Raw genomic sequence first — 16,559 nt, 5'->3', positions numbered from 1 at the left:
ACTATGTTCTCTGCCATTTGTTTGCCAAAAAAAAATATCCAGAGATTGTTATATATTAAATAATAAATTTCCTTGCCCAAATCATGTGGCTCTAATTATCAAATACTTAATACTGCTGGTAAATCTCATATAATCGTGCTTATAAATCAAGTAAGATTACTGTGCTCTGAACATTTTCAGAATTGAGTTTGTATATAAACACATACATACGCGTATGTCTGTAAGACAATTAGAACTATATGGAAGCAGGAGCCAAATTATTTGCAGATGGTCACATCTTTCCTCAGATGGTCAAATAAACCTTACTTAGGGCTAGAGACTCATTTGGAATCAAAGTGTTGTATGCTTGGAATGAAAGTTCTGAGGAATGTAAATATTATCTCTGAAGAGAGCTGAGGAGAAAAATACAATTGAGACAACAGAGAAATATCTGCAAGTACCAGGCTTGAGGCCTTTCCACTGAATGTTCAAATTCAGCTTCTCCTTAGCCTGTTACCTTAGTTCTGATTTTACCTAACAGTCCCCAGTTTTTCAGAACTCAACAGCCACTGTGTGTGTGTGTGTGTGTGTGTGTGTGTGTTTGTGTGTGTGTGTGTGTGTAGGAGGAAGAGAGAGAAAGAGAAGGTGGGAAAGAGAGAGAGAGGGAGGATGAATAGCTGAACACACTAAGAGCAGTTCTTGAAACTGGCAGATTAGACCTTTCAAGTACAAGGAAAAACTTGAATGTTAAAGCTTAAAACTCAGTTAATTTAAGTTATAAATGTCATATTTTTTTCTCAATTAAACGTTTTAACTGTTTACCTGTTTTTCTTGTTTAAGTAACTTATTCATGAAGCTCTCCTATTTCTCCCCATGACCATTCTGAAGGAAGAAAATACAGACATATTCTTTGTTTCCAGTATATTTTTTGCCTCGAGGAGGCTGCCTCTGCCAGCAGCAGGGAGGGGAGTTTGGTGAGAACAGGTAAAGAGGCACAGATGACCCTTTTGGGTCTACTACAGACCCTTTTGCTGTAGTAGAGGTATTTGCTAGAGTTATCTGCTCTAACCAAGCCTTCTGTGTGTGTTCAGTCGCTTAGGCCTGTCTGACTCTTTGTGATCCCATGGACTGTAGCCCGCTAGGCTCCTCTGTCCATGGGATTTCCCAGGCAAAAATACGGGAGTGGGTTGCCATTTCCTTCTCCAACCAAGCCTTAGGAGGCTTTTTTTTTTTTTAATGGGAGTAAAACCAAAACGCTGGTCCATGGGTTAACTTTGTTAACAGAGCAGTTTATATCTCCCACTCCATTCCACTTTTGGCAGAATATAACAAGCAATGGGCTTGAAATGTGAGTACACATCAATTGTTTTCTTAACTTTTAATAAAGTTTTCAAAATGCAATACATGAATTTTGAATATATATCTTTAAAATTCAAAATTCATTATTAACTTCAGTGGGGCTTAAAAAAAAAGCTCTATATCAAGTTCTACTCTTCAACAGGTCTCAGGTGCCAATTTCCTATTTTCAGATGGCAGGCCTATTTTGAAAGAGCTAGTTTATACCTTAAAATCTATGTCCAAGTACACACACACTCACACACATGAACTTATATCAAGACAGTTTTTTGAAGCACCATTTCACATCTACCATCAGGAAAAGCAATGAACAAATTCATCTTCTCATTGTAACTCTACAATGAAGGGTAATAATGCAATATACAATGCCATATCTTAAATATAAATATCAGTAAGTGAAAATACTGACAGAGCTTAAGACTCTGTTCAGAAATATTTGAAAAGTAAGGCTCAAATAACTGTAGATTCCAAACACACTATTTAGTGATCAGTCCCTAGTGATTAAACAAATGTCAAAGAACCTATTTCAAGATCAAATAAATAGAACAGAGAGAGAATTCTACAACAAAACTCAATGAATGAAACAATCCTTAACTGAACACATGCAAAACCTCACAATACAACTGGCTATCATTCTTATGGCCTGATGCAAAACACAAGGACAAAATGGAAAACATCTATGTACTCTACTGTTTAGCTTTTCACTTTTAAGGCTACTTATTTAAGGAAGACCTTTGCTTTATAGGATCTTGGCACATTAAAGGATAAAATCACTGCAGATGGTGATCACAGCCATGAAATTAAAAGACGCTTACTCCTTGGAAGGAAAGTTATGACCAACCTAGACAGCATATTGAAAAGCAGAGACATTACTTTGTCAACAAAGGTCCATCTAGTCAAGGGCTATGGTTTTTCCAGTAATCATGTGTGGATGTGAGAGTTGGACTATAAAGAAAGCTGAGCGCCGAAGAATTGATGCTTTTGAACTGTGGTGCTGGAGAAGACTCTTGAGAGGCCCTTGGACTGCAAGGAGATCCAACCAGTCCATCCTAACGGAGATCAGTCCTGGGTGTTCATTGGAAGGACTGATGCTGAAGCTGAAACTCCAATACTTTGGCCACCTGATGTGAAGAGCTGACTCATTTGAAAAGACCCTCATGCTGGGAAAGATTGAGGACAAGAGAAAAATGGGACGACAGAGGATGAGATGGTTGGATGGCATCACTGACTCAATGGACATAAGTTTGGGTAAACTCCGGGAGTTGGTGATGGACAGGGAGGCCTGGCATGCTGCAGTTCATGGGGTCGCAAAGAGTCAGACATGACTGAGCGACTGACCTGAACTGATGGTTCCCTAATTAGGAAAACAAGACACAGAATTCAGATAATTTATAAATTGTTATAATTAAGGAAGAAGCTTCTACCTAAACCAAACCTTGGGAATAAAGGTTGATTCAATAACTCACCTATTTGCTAACTGCTTGACTTGAATCATGGACATTCATTCTATATTAATTCAATACCAGCCATGGGTAAGAGACTGTTCCAGAATACATTGGGCCAGCATTTGGTTATGAGCCACTGTGTTCTATCAAAATGTCTGTTTTGTTGGAGAGCAACTCAACTATCTCAACTATTTTACAAATTATCAACAATCAAATTTAAAATCTAGGTTCCTTCCTACTACCCAGGACACACCAAGATGACTTCCCCCAACTTCCAGTCTATTAGTATCTAGAGAATGTCAGATTACAAATCAAACCTGAAAATGTCAGTCTGCTTGGGAAATTTAAAGCGCACACCATGCAGTTAAAAATGAAAGATAATTTTTTTTTGACAACCTAGTATGCGCCTCATCTCTGACATGGCTTCCCTACATTCAGAAGATAACCGGCAGCTGATTATACAAACACAAGGAGATACACTCACACAACCTCTCTTCCTGTGCATGTATGTGTGAACACACACACAAATACATTTGTAATCTCACTCGTTACACTTATGTTTAGTCAATCAGTATTTAAACAGCTGAACTGCAATCATGACCTAAGATATGGCTTATGTTGTGGGCAGGTCGGTTGGAGGACTGCTTGGAAGAGTCTGAGGCAGAGGAGTTTGCTATCGTAAGCAAAGGGGACATCGCTGAGCCGTCAGGAAGAGCTGTAGCTATTTCTGGAAACAAAGATGTCATATTAAAATTGGATAAGTGAGAGTTGGTCATGTGCATTGGGGGCATGTCAGGCAGAAGAGGAAAACTTGGTTGAGCAAAGCCAACAGGTCGGGGAGGAGACAGAATTGATCCGAATCGGTTATTCAAACTTCCACTGTTTACCTTCTCTGTGCTGGGATTTGAGAACATTTGATTAGAAAAATAGGGGATTGAAATATCATTGGACAGTGTGGGATGAGCAGGAGAGTATGGGGGATAGAAGGAGGGGAGAGTATTTTGGGGATCCACAGGGATGAGGGCTGGGGTTCGAGTGGCACTAGGCTGAGTAACCTGTGGAATGAAAGAAGCATTAGCATTTATTGGCGGGTTCATGCCACCCTCAGGGATAAAAGGAAAACCAAAATTTTGTGATAGCGTGTGCTGGTCAGGCACTGAATTATCATTAGGTACTTGTGGGCTATCCGGCATGAAACGAACAATACTTCCTCTCTTTTCTGCAGCAGGTTGTTGGCGTCCAAGAATCATACTGCCGCCAGTAGACAGAGGAAGGTGAGGAAGACTTGGATCAAAGACATTGCTATGTCTTGGGTTTCCAGAGCGAGTCCTTTCAGGTGGACGAATTTTGGAACCGCTGCTGTCTTGCAATGGATGCCTTGATCGCTGGGGAACTGAAGAACTGGTTTGACGTACAGGAGGCCCTTGGTCAGCATTTCCGTGAGACGCAGACGGATGCGGCAAAGCTGGCCTTACAACCCCATGCATGTTGGTTGTGACTGGAGGGTTCATGTGGCCCTTGGTCCCATGACTGTCAGTAATCCTCATGGGAATGGATTTCTGTACAGACACATTGGGACTCGTGTTTCGACCTTGAATATCTCCTGAAGATGAAGAACTTGAAAATGGAATATTCAAGGTGCTGTTCCGGGTGTTAATTGCGCCCAGGGACATGTCACAGCTCTCCCTACTCTGACTCTCACTCTCCCTTCTAATATGGACACTTTCATGGCTCGGGGGACAGTTATATTCAATTGCAGAGGAGGGACCACACTGTGTAGTCCTCTGATGTTCTGAGAGGGATCTCTGACTCCCAATGACCTGATCGCCCAGGTGAGGGGCAAGTAAACTCTGCATGAAACTTTGGTGACATGTATTTTCATTGTCCCTTGTTGGGATAGCATTTCCTGTTGGGATGCTCTGAACTGGTGGATAAGGTAATCGCTTTTGGCGGTCGACTGGTGGTGGACCAGGGTTTTGACTAATACGAAAAGCTTGGGGCTGCATACTCCTCAAGGATGTTACAGGGTTACCTATTTCATTATTTCTTGAAGACTGTACTTCAAAATTATTCTGGGGCTGCTGACTGGCTCCACTTGGTTTAAAGGTCTGACAGTCAGAAAGGCGGATATCTGAGGCAGTATGGTCCACACGACCCTGCATATTATGAATGGCTAAACTCTTGTTTCTGGGAACATCAAGGTAGCTTCTCATTTCAAGCTGATCTGAAACTCTGGAACCCTGAATCGATATACCCATTCTCTGCTCTGAATTAGAAGATGTTTTTCCAATGAGTGCCTCAGCAGAGTAACTTGAAACTCTGTTTCTCTCCGGCCTGTGTGGAGCGCAGGTCATGTCTGAAGGTCTTGTCACAATACTCGGTTGGGATGCCATTTGCTGCTCTATGCCTCTTGATGTCAACAGCCTCTGCATTGGATTATGCCCAGATACGTGTTCAGAAGAAACCCCTGGAGCTTGCTGCCGGCTTCCCACCTCCTGTTGGTGCAGAATATCTTGACTGAGATGGTTCTGGTGGTTCCGGCTGGTGGAAGGGTTTTCACAACTCTTCTCTGCCTGGGAGCTTCCAAAGTGTTGCTGCATCTGTTGCTGCATCTGCTGATGGTGTGGGTGCGGCTGACCGCTCTTGGGTCGGGATTGGTCAGTTCCATGATGCTTGGGTTGTAAAGACAGCTGAGAGGCCTGAGTGCCCTGAACAAGATTCCTCTTTTTTTGCATCTGGACTTCCTGTTGCAGGGTTCTCTGTTGGTGGACGCTGTGGGGCTGAGAGTGGACAGAGCTCTCTGTGTGAGGTACATGACGCTGCAGCTGATACAAGTGATGCCTCTCTCTCAACTGCCCTGCTTGCTGCTGCTGCTGCTGCTTTAAGTAGAGGTGGTTACTATGCAGGTGAGGTACCCCTTGAGCTGGAACATGTTGCTGCAGGGCCTGCAGATGTTGGCCGGCCTGGGCTGGCTGCTGCTCGGCAATGGAAGCCTGCGAACCACACTGAACCTCGGTCTGCCTCAACACGGGGGCCACAAAGTTGTTACTAGGCGGAAATAATCGGGTAAGGCCATCCCCGTGTGCTGGGTTGCTAATAGGCACAACTGAGTTTGAAGAGTTGGGAGGGATCTGACCAACCATCATTTGAGTTTGATCGGAAATGCTGTCTGGAGTTCGGCTCATCAGGGACAGACCTTCAAGCCGGAGCGGGGCTGGCTGACAATGCTTCTGACGTTTAGCTGAAGACAGTAAAAGGTCATCCTGGACAGCACGCTTAGCAGAGTCTTTACGGCTTTCGTGATTTGGCTTTAAGAGTGGCTCTTGAATTGGTGTGTTTGGTATGGTACCAGCCATAGTATTTAGCTGTTCTTGGGAGTATTCGGTCATCAGGGATGGTCCAGGAGGCTGACTGCCATAGGAGCTAGATGAAACTGTCAGATTCACTGTTGTAGGAACAGCTGTTTGCTCTGAAGTCTGGGACAGACCAGTGCAGCTGACCAGAGGATGGCTGAGGGTACTCTGGTGGATAAGATTATTCACACTTAAACTGGTGATGCTTGGTGGCTGGGAAGTCGAAACCTGCAAAGAGGCATTTGATGTTTTCATTCCTATAGAACAACTTGGTTTTTCAAGGGACCTATCCACTGTGGCTTCAATTGAATCCTGAGAATTAAATTCATTTGGTGTTGCCTCTCCCTGTCCTGGACCATTCTCTTTAGATATCTGTGTTTTGAAAGGCTGGTCTCCCTCTAAAGAGGATGCTTCAGAAGACTTTGAAGGAACTTCCCGTATATCAGCTGGTACCTGGGTACCAGCTCTTCCCTTCTCAAGGTTCTCCTGGTCAAAAATAGCTCGTGCTGCAAGAGCAACTATATCAGTTTGCTCCACAAAGGTACAGCTGTCACACGTATTAGTCGTTGCATTGCTGGTGACATCCTCTCTGGCTGTTTCAGGAAGCATAGATGCAACTGAGAAACTACGACTACTGCCAGAGCTGGTCGACATGGGAGAGTCAGCCTGCCTATTGGTGAGCAGAGAACTATTAATAACCTCCTGGTCAGGGTTGCAGGAATGAGGCTGTCCTGGATCTCTCTCATCACTGCTCATCAGTAATAGCTCCTGTTTGGGATTCAACTCAACATTTGAATCAACTATTTTAGAATTTTCTGAAGAAAAGTCAGGATGGTCCACCTGGACTGAAAGAGATGATTTCTGAGGGTCTTTTTCTTTAGCAAGACCAGACAGCAGTGCAGTTAAACCTTGCCCCTTTAAGAGATCTGTGGTTTGTACTGTATCTGATGACTCTTGCTCAACCCTGCAAGGGTCAGTAATGACTTCTACCTCAGAAACACAGTCAGTACTTGTAGTGCTCGTGGTAGATGACAAATGAGAAACCTGAGAGACCAAAATGGGGGCATCATTCGCAGAGGAAATCAACACGTTGGCTGGTGTGCAGGATTTGGCAGCATCTGGCAAAGCCAAACTACTTGGTGGCTCATCCTGAGATGTCTCTCGTTGCGAAATGGGGAGAGAATCTTTGGATTTTGCTGGGGCCATTGTAAATTGTTCACTTGTTACAGATTCTTGGGAGGGTGAGCTAGACTCTTCGGCTGACTTAGATTTGGGTACAGACTCAGGCATCACTGATTCAGAATTCAGAACATTCCAAGAATGTGAACCAGAAACACTTACACTATTCGTCTGGGGCACAGCGGCAGATGGTAACACACCAGGGAGGCTTTCCAGAAGTCCATCATTACATGATGGCTCTGCGGAACCTTCAGTGCTGGGGCCATCTGACTTGCCCACATCTCTGAGTGGATTCAGGGAGCAGGTTGACTTGTTAGCGGCTAAGTGTTTCTTGACACCCGGCTTCTTATTCAACCTTTTTGCCTTCGTGTTAGGCAAACAAGCCACAGTGTTCACTGAGGGAGTAGTCACTAGGTTATAAGTACTGGGTGGTGTGGCTGAATTATCTGTTGTCATGGGAGGTGCTACAGTTGTTAATGAAATACAGTTAGCTGGGTTGATTTGACTATTTGCAGCAGTTTGAGGATGGACTGGATGGCTAACAGACAGCTGTACACAGCTTTGCCCAGCCATCTGCGATATGCTTTGATTGAGGCTGGCCAAAGCGCCAAATGTATTCAGGGCAACATTGGTATTTGGATCTTCGCTGGTGGTGGGCTGAATAATTTGCATAGGGGTTTGATTTGTAGTTCCTGATGAAGACATCACAGGCTGCAAAGCAAAGAGCTGTCCATTTAAAGAAATGGTTTGAGGCTGCTGTTGGCTGGATACAGTAACAGAAAAAGTTTGTGTGGAATTTGATGCTGATAAAGATGTAGGTCGTGGTAATATATGGACAAGGTGCTTTCCTCCAAAAGTCTGTGGGGTGGAAACATTTTGCACTGAATTGTTAGACCCTATGATAGCACTGGCTCCATTGACAGGGAGTCGAACAGAACCAGGAGGTGGAGCAGAGAGAAGTGGCAAAGTATTCTGGTTAGCTGCCTGGATGATGACTATCTGCTGACCTACTGTTTGGTTGGGAACCTCTGCCCTCATCACTGTTGGGCACGGGGTGGTGCTGGGTGGTTGAAGAATGATAACGTTCTGATTAGAAGGAGCTGCATTAACAGCTGACCCCACTGGCTGAGCCATCTGAATCACCTGCATGGCGGAATTCAATGGGAGGATACTTTTTGGAGGCTGAGATTTAACTTGTGGCTGGGTGATCAGTGGCTGCATAGGTACAGATGGACAGGAAGGCAAGGTTACAACTACTTGCTCAACTGGCTGCCCCTCTGCTGAAAAGGAATTATTCGAGCTGATGCCTGGAGCCACACATCTACTGTGGTTGGCTGTGGTGGGGCTAGTGCCAGATTCATTTAATACCGGGGTCACAGCAGAAGATGGTGTCTGGCTTAAGGGCTGAATAGTGTTTCCCGCCAGTTGCAAAGTAGTCCACGTCGTCTGTGTGTTTCCAGCTGAGGAAATTCGGGTAAGGCTATTCATGTTTTTCAAATCTGAAGCACTGACAGCTGAAGAAGGCAAAGAACAAGAAAGGGTCCAACCACTGTCCATAGGGTTTGCAGAAAGGGTGCTTACAGGCATGGTGGTCATCCCTCCTCCAGGGACAGACGGGGCCACCACCATGGTAACACTTGCGGAGTCTGCACCCTTGCTACTGCTTGCCACACAAGAATCACCGGCAGGTCTGGGAGGCTGGGAGCAGACTGCGGTGGTGACGGAAACAACCAGGGCGGTTTGAAGATCACTTCTGTGATCCTCTGTGCTCAGGCAGGACTCGCTTCCAGGCTGTCCTTGAGTGGCAGTTGCTGAGCAGCTGGAGGAGATGCTTGTGGCACAAGGGACTGTTTTCTTCAATACTTGGGGGCTGTCTTGCCCCTTCTTATTTTCAGAAGAATTTTGATCATTTAGACACGTGTGCAATGAACGATGCTGGGGTGGTTCAGGCCCAGCAGGAACAGCGACCAGTGAGCTGCTGGTGGGACCAAGCACGCTCGACTCACTTTCAGAGGTGGAGAGCTCAAGAATGTTTTGAGCAGAAAGAGCAGCAGGAAGACAAAGAGGAACAGGCTGGTTGGCAGCCAATGCAGAAACCGTGGTCTGATGCCATGGCTTGTTTTCAGAAGGGTAAACTCCAGAAATAGACACAGGAGTCACAAGATTGCAAGTCCTCTGCACTGGCACCACATTGGCAGTTTGCTTTTGTAAATTATGACCAACATTAAAGGTTATCCCCTGAACAGCTGTTCCCTGGCTGTTTCCACCAGGCTGACTCCCATTGGAATAAACAATGATATTTTTTTGAACCTGGTCACTGGGAATAACAACAGAGACCTTTGAATTTTTAAGATTTCCTTTCCAGTGGATTGTGGGGTCATCATATAAACATATGTCATTTGCTTTTAGTAATTCAATATATCGGCCATTTTCTTTTTGAATTTCTTCCAGTTGTTTACGTAGCTTTTTAATTTCTTCAGCTATAATATCAAAAAGAAAAATTTTTTTAAATTACCTCTAAATGTCAGTATTTACATTAATTTAAGAAAGAGCTGTATACTGAGCTACTGAATTCTAATTTTAGCAGTCTAAATACCTCAATTAAGAATCTTCAGCTCTTTTCCAATATAAGTTCTTTCTTCTTTTTAGAATGGTATCTCAAACCTCTATCTCAATCCTTTAAGAAGTACATATCTTTAAAGATCAACAACTCAAAGGTCAAAAATTACTCATAATGTAGAAATCTCAAAATTACAAATTCAAAATAGCGCAGCTAAAAAGGTGAAGCAAGGAAAGACATACTGCTATCATGGTAACATGCTAGGAAACTAACACTGAATATCAATATAGTAGCATTTCAATGTTAAAATAATGAACATTACTTATGGTGGTAACAATCTTTTCCCCCCTCCCCCAACCAACCACACCTGCCACCCAGCTTGTGGTATCTCAGTTCCCCGATTAGGGGCTGAACCCATGTCATGGCAGGGAAAGTTCAGAATCCTAACCACTAGGCAACCAGGGAACTCCAGACAATCTCTTTTATAAACGTCTTTGAAACAATAGAGACCAAGTAGAACATGTAAGAAGTAAGGTGGGAGGGCGATAAGACAGCATAAGTGGTGAAACTTGCATTTTCCTTAGTAGGGCCATATACTCTACTGAGGCATGAAGATGTCTGTGATGCCCTAAACCATTTTAAAAGAGACAGCCTCACTCATGGATCCTACTAAGGGTTAGGCTTGGCTGCTGGCATTTATGCTCTGTGACCCGATATAGCTCCACCTGCCTTGTCATAGTGGTAGGTATTCACCACTCCCTCCACCAAAGGCAGCTGATCCTCAAGGCCAATACCCTACATGGTAGCCTGAAATAAAAAGTTCTGTTCCAACAAGGAGGAGCGGAGACTATCAAATTGCTTTTCTCAGGTATTTAAACAGGAGACACAGAAAAAGATGCCAATGTGCTACAGACATCAGAAATTAAAGGACAATTATCCTGGACCAAATAATAAAGATGATTGTTCTCACTGACTGCACACTTACTATATGCCTGGTACTTTTCATTCACTGTCTCATTTAATAATAACAAAAACAGTAACAACAACAGATAACATTTATCAAGCATTTACTATGTTCTGGGCTTTACTCTAAGTGCTTTACCTGTGTATCTCTTTTAATCCTCATAAAGACCATGAGATGGGAACTACCTTTGTCATCACTACTTCTAGATGTAAAACAAAACAGGTTCAGAATAACCATATAATTTGTTTAAAGTTGACCAGATAGATGTTACAATTATCCTCATTTTAAGATAGGGAGACTGAGACTTGGAGCTGAGTAAAGGAAGCCAAGACTCAAACCCTGGTGGTCCTAACTCCCAAGGCCACTGCTGCGGTCACTGTGTGAGACTGTCATATGGACAGTGAGTATGTGGAGGAAGCTGTTGGGAGAAGAAAAGAAGAGAGAGCAGATGCACACACACACACACAAAAGGATGATGACAGAAACGACAACACAATCGGACTTAAGGGGCCTCAGGTGCCCCCCCAACTCCTGGTCTGGCTATTCAGCTCCTCTTGAATCCCATGCAACTTGAGTTTCCCTTTTCGTTAAGGTAACTTGATGGCCTCGGGCACTGGGCTATGAAACCAGAGGAGCCCTCATTAGAAACGTATACATCACTCTAGCCTTATCATCCCTTTTGTGGGTGCCAAACATTGATTGGTTACCAAACATTGATTATGTATCTAATTGCCCGACAGCATCATAAAACAGGACCTGGACCATAAAAGACAGCTGGCTGAGAGGGGTGGGGTAAGTTGCCATCTAATTTAAAAGTAAACAAGAATTCAGAGCGCCGACCTTCCAGACGTGCTTTCCAGTATCCTCCTCATTTCTTACAATAATCACGGCTTTGCATCATCTCTACTTCACTAAACTCCACCTTTGTTTCTCTCCTTTTAAGGTGACCTACTGAGTTGTCATAGGAGATTCTGTCTCTTCTCTTCTCAGAGACATAAATGAAAGATGGCTCAAACTGCCCTACCCCTCAGAGCTTTATACTTGCCTGGGGTATATTTGTTTTCAGCTGTCATAAGGAAACCTTCTCTTCAGTGCAAGTGGGAAAACAGAACTCATCTGATAGCATAAAAAAGTCACCTCTAAAAATCAATATTATTAAATGATCAGGAAGTCTGAGCCACACAATACATGCAATACACACAATTATGAACTGAATGCTTTGGCCTTTTGAGTTAATTCACAGTTAAGGGTTGACACAGGCATATACCTGTTTTTAAGTTACACTGAGCAGGACTCCCCCTACATCCTCTTATGGGATTTCCCCTAGCTGGGAGATCCATCTAGAATAAAGGAGAAACAGAACTATTCATGAGTTAAGCAAACAGAAAGTACAAAAAGAGTATAAAATAAAAATTGTGTATGTCTACAAGGTAAGAATTGCTCAAAGAAGAGGGGAAGAGATAAATCTGAATAAAGGCTGAATTTATTTGTAACACTATTCTCACAGACCCACTGAATATATGGTCTTTATAATGTTTTGGGGCAAAAAAGCCTTCTGTATCCTAATATAGTATTGTAAGTTGCACTGTGACACAAAGGCCTGAACACTGAAAAAACGATGAAAAGTAAGAATCTCAAAATCTTTACCTTGTTCATTGTTTCCTCCGTTAAGCAGGAGTTCATCGTTCTGCCTTTTCAATTCTGTTATGTACTTAAAGGCTTGGTCCAGGATCATATTCTTGCTCTGTCAAAGAAAGTCAACCATTTAAAAGTTTCACTGGAGGTTAAGAACTTGCCAGAAGAAAGTTAAAGCTTTGGTTTTTCCAATATGTATGATACATATCTTTTCACAATTTAAAACTGGCACTGTATTCAAAAACTTCTACTATTCATCTTTTATTTATGAAGTATTTACTGAGGCTCTGTTCTAGGCACTTGGGATGTAATAAACAAAAAGGACAAAGTTCTTGACCTTGAGGAATATTACTTGTTTATGAGGAATTATTATATAAAAATATTTACGTTTACAAATAAAATCAAGTGGTGATAAGTGTCATGAAGAAAAATAAAGTAGGGTCTTTTACTCTTTTAATCAAGTCACCTCCCCTTCAGGCTCCAGTTTGAGTTTAGATGCATCTTTCTCTAGGAACTCTTTCATGGGCCTCTCTGTTCTAGAATTCTGTATTTCCTTGGGTAAACTGCAGGAATTGTTCCTCTCTTACTAGAATATTTACTGTGTGCTAGAATCACAACATAGCATAATGGATGGGAGCGCAGGCTCCTCCACTTAGCATTTTTGTAACTTGGGAAAGTAACTTAGTCTTTCTAAACCTCAGTTCACTTGTAAAATGGGGATAATGAAAAGTGTCTACCTTGAAGGTGTGGTAAGGTTAAAGGCTTTAATACAGAGAGACTTTTAGAACCCGATGGGGTATAGAGAAAAGTGCTTCATAAGTGTTAGGTACTTGTAGCTACTATATGTCTGGTCCTATGTTAAGTACTTCAAATACATTATTTCTTGGACTCATGAGAAGAACTACGTTGTTATTCCTTACTTTTTTAAACTTTATTGAGGTACAATTGACTAAGATATTAAAAAAAAAATAGTAAAGAAGGACAAGGAAGGAGTCACAGAGATGGCAGAGGTTACTCTGTGCTGTGGACTGAATGTTTGTGTTCCCCCATAATTCATGCTGAGGCCCTAGTCCCTGAACTGATGGGGCCTTTGGAAGATAATTAGGTCATGAGGGTCTGTTCTCCTGGATGAGATCACTGCCCTTAGAAGAAAAACCATGAGAGAGGCGATCACTGACTCTGCCGTGTGAGGACACAACCAGGAAGAAAGCCCACATCAGGAACCGAACCAGCTGGCACCTTGATCTGGGACTCCCAGCCTCCAGAATTGTGAGAAATATATTTCTGTTGTTTAAGTCACTCAGTCTATGGTAATGTTCTTAGAACGACCCAAAATGACTTAGACATTCTGCTACAATATATTTCATAACGGGAGGCTGAGGAAGGCTCTCTGTGAGGTGCTGTCTAAGCAAAAATTTGAAGGGAGTATAAGAAAGCATGCCCTGTGGACATCTGGAGAAAGAAGGCTCAAGCAGCAGGACTGGCAAGGACTAAGGCCCCCAGGCAGGGTTGAGTTTGGCATGTTGGAGGAATGGAATGAGACAAATGAGATGAATGAGACAAAAGGCAAGTATATAGGGAAACAGTGGGAGGAGACAGGCCAGAGAGGGCCTTTAAGACCATGCAAAAATTTCAGATTTTAATGTGATCCTTTACTCTGTCAACCACAACTACAAACTATTCTAAATAGTAGGTTGAGATAACAATGTCACTTGGTTGAGTTTTGGTGCCATGCTCCTAGTATATTCCATTCCTAAGCTTTTACAGAAAGGTTGTATTTTACGTCAAAGTCCCTGTACTCTTTATTCAAATTTTTTAAATGGAAAACATAATACATACATAATGCAAAAAATGTAAATAATGAAGAGATATATAATGAAAAGCACATTCTTTTTGACTTTAGCCCTCTAAAGCCCTTTCCAGAGTCACCCAAGTTACTTACGTATCTTTCCAGAAATATTACATGCCAATACATGGATATGTTATATATATGTGTATGTATATATATATACACACACACATATCTTTTTTTAAAAATCCAAATAGAAGGATACTATAAACAGTATGTTACATGGATACAACTAGAGATTATCATACTAAGTGAAGTAAGTCAGAAAGAGACAAATTCCATATGATATCACTTATATGTGGAATCTAAAACACGGCACAAATGAACCTATCCACGAAACAGAAACAGACTCACAGACATTGAGATGAGACTTGTGGTTGCCAAGGCGGAGGTGGGGAGGGAGAGGGATGGACTGGGAGTCTGGGGTTGGTAGATGCAAACTATTACATTTAGAATGCATAAACAACAAGGTCCCACTGTATAGCACAGGGATATCCCTGGGATAAACCATAATGGAAATGAATTTTTAAAAAAGAAATATATATATGCATATAACTGAATCATTTTGCTGTACAGTAGAGATTGGCACAATATTATAAACCAACTATACTTCAATAATACTTCCCTGATAGTTCAGTTGGTAAAGAATCTGCCTGCAATGCAGGAGACCCCAGTTTGATTCCTGGGTCGGGAAGATCCGCTGGAGAAGGGGTAGCTTACCCACTCCAGTATACTTGGTCTTCCCTTGTGGCTCAGCTGGTAAAGAATCCGCCTGCAATGCAGGAGACCTGGGTTCAATCCCTGGTTGGGAAGATGCCTTGGAGAAGGGAAAGGCTACCCACTCTAGTATTCTGGCCTGGAGAATTCCATGGACTGTATAGTCCATGGTGTCGCAGATTCGGACACGACTGAGCGACTTCCACTTCATACTTCAATAAAAAGATTTTTAAGCATGTTTTAATTTTTAAAAACATACTTTTGATATTATAGTCATTTTAACAATACTAATTCTTCGAATCCTTGAGCATGGTATATCCTTCCATTTGTTTGTATTGTCTTTAATTTTTTTCACCTGTGTCTTATAGTTTTCCAAGTACAGGTTTTTACCTCCTTAGTTAGATTTGCTGCTAAGTCACTTCAGTTGCGTCCGACTCTGTGCGACCCCATAGACGGCAGCCCACCAGGCTCCTCCATCCATGGGATTTTCCAGGCAAGAGTACTGGAGTGGGGTGCCATTGCCTTCTCCTAGTTAGATTTATTCCTAGGTATTTTATAGCTTTTGATGCAACTGTAAATGGGATTGTTTTCTTAATTTCTTTTTCAGACAGTTTGCTCTTAGTGTATAGACCATAACATATTTCTGTATGTTAATTTTATATCCTGCAAATGTATCATACAACTTTACTAAATTCATTCATGAGTTCTAGTAGTTTCCTGGTGGCATCATTAGGATTTTCTATGAAGAATACCATGTCACCTGCAAAGAGTAATAGTTTACTTCATTCTTTCCAATTTAGATTCATTTTATTTGTTTTTCTTATCTGATTTCTGTGGCTAGCACTTTTTTTCTATTGGAAGATAATTACTTTACAATGTTGTGTTGGTTTCTGCCATACAATAATATGAATCAGCCGTAAGTATACTTATGTCCTCTCCTTCTTGAACCTCCCTCCCACCCCTCCATCCCATTCCACCCCTCTAGGTTGTCTGTCACAGAGCACCAGGTTGAGCTTCCCGTGTCATAAAGCAACTTCACACTATTTTACATATGGTAATATAAATGCTTCAATGCTCCTCTGAATTCATCCCACCCTTTCCTTCCCCCACTGTGTCCCCAAGTTCTCTATGTCTGCATCTCTATTCCTGCCCTGCAAATATGTTCATCAGTATCATTTTCCCAGATTTCATTTATATGCATTAATATATGATATTTGTTTTTCTCTTTCTGACTTATTTCACTCTGTATAACAGGCTCTAGGTTCATCCACCTCACTAGAACTGACTCAAATTTGTTCCTTTTTATGGCTGAGTAATAGTCCACCTATATAAATACCCATTCATCTGTTGATGGGCATCTATGTTGCTTCCATGTCCTGGCTATTGTAAATAGTATTGCAATGAATACTGGGGTGTGACTAGCACTTTTAATGCTATGATGAGTAAAAGTGGCAAGAGTAAGCATTCTTATCCTGAAGAAATGCTTGCAACTTTTTACCGCTGGGTATGTTAGCTATGGGCT

The 16,559-nt window shown here is 42.2% G+C and overlaps 1 protein-coding gene and 1 long non-coding RNA gene across 6 annotated transcripts in view; one reads left to right on the top strand and one right to left on the bottom strand.

Annotated features, from left to right (window-relative positions):
• Positions 1-1,292: 1,292 nt before the first annotated feature.
• Positions 1,293-16,559, bottom strand: part of USF3 (upstream transcription factor family member 3) — a 47,587-nt gene continuing 32,320 nt past the window's right edge. For 3 of the 5 annotated variants that reach the window (XM_081572080.1, XM_081572078.1, XM_081572079.1), the window contains 2 exons: positions 12,484-12,580; positions 1,293-9,792 (listed from right to left, as the gene is read on the bottom strand). In XM_081572080.1, coding sequence (XP_081428206.1) covers positions 3,356-9,792; positions 12,484-12,580 — 6,534 coding nt within the window. In that variant the 3' untranslated portion in view covers positions 1,293-3,355. Of the gene's footprint in view, positions 9,793-10,445; positions 10,534-10,974; positions 11,245-12,483; positions 12,581-16,559 lie in introns of those variants that run through there. The other 2 variants (XM_081572082.1, XM_081572081.1) reach the window with 2 other exon arrangements.
• LOC145539000 (uncharacterized) overlaps positions 4,002-16,559 on the top strand; it is a 36,572-nt gene continuing 24,014 nt past the window's right edge. The window contains exon 1 of the long non-coding RNA XR_014077492.1: positions 4,002-4,612. This is a non-coding gene — a long non-coding RNA (uncharacterized LOC145539000). The remainder of the gene's footprint in view (positions 4,613-16,559) is intronic.

The sequence above is a fragment of the Giraffa tippelskirchi genome, chromosome 2 (genome assembly GCF_054371585.1).
Source record: "Giraffa tippelskirchi isolate mGirTip1 chromosome 2, T2T-mGirTip1v1.2.pri, whole genome shotgun sequence".
NCBI classification, from domain to species: Eukaryota; Metazoa; Chordata; class Mammalia; order Artiodactyla; family Giraffidae; genus Giraffa; species Giraffa tippelskirchi.
The sequence above is the reverse complement of the archived record's forward strand: the minus strand, read 5'-3'. Positions and strand labels throughout refer to the sequence as shown.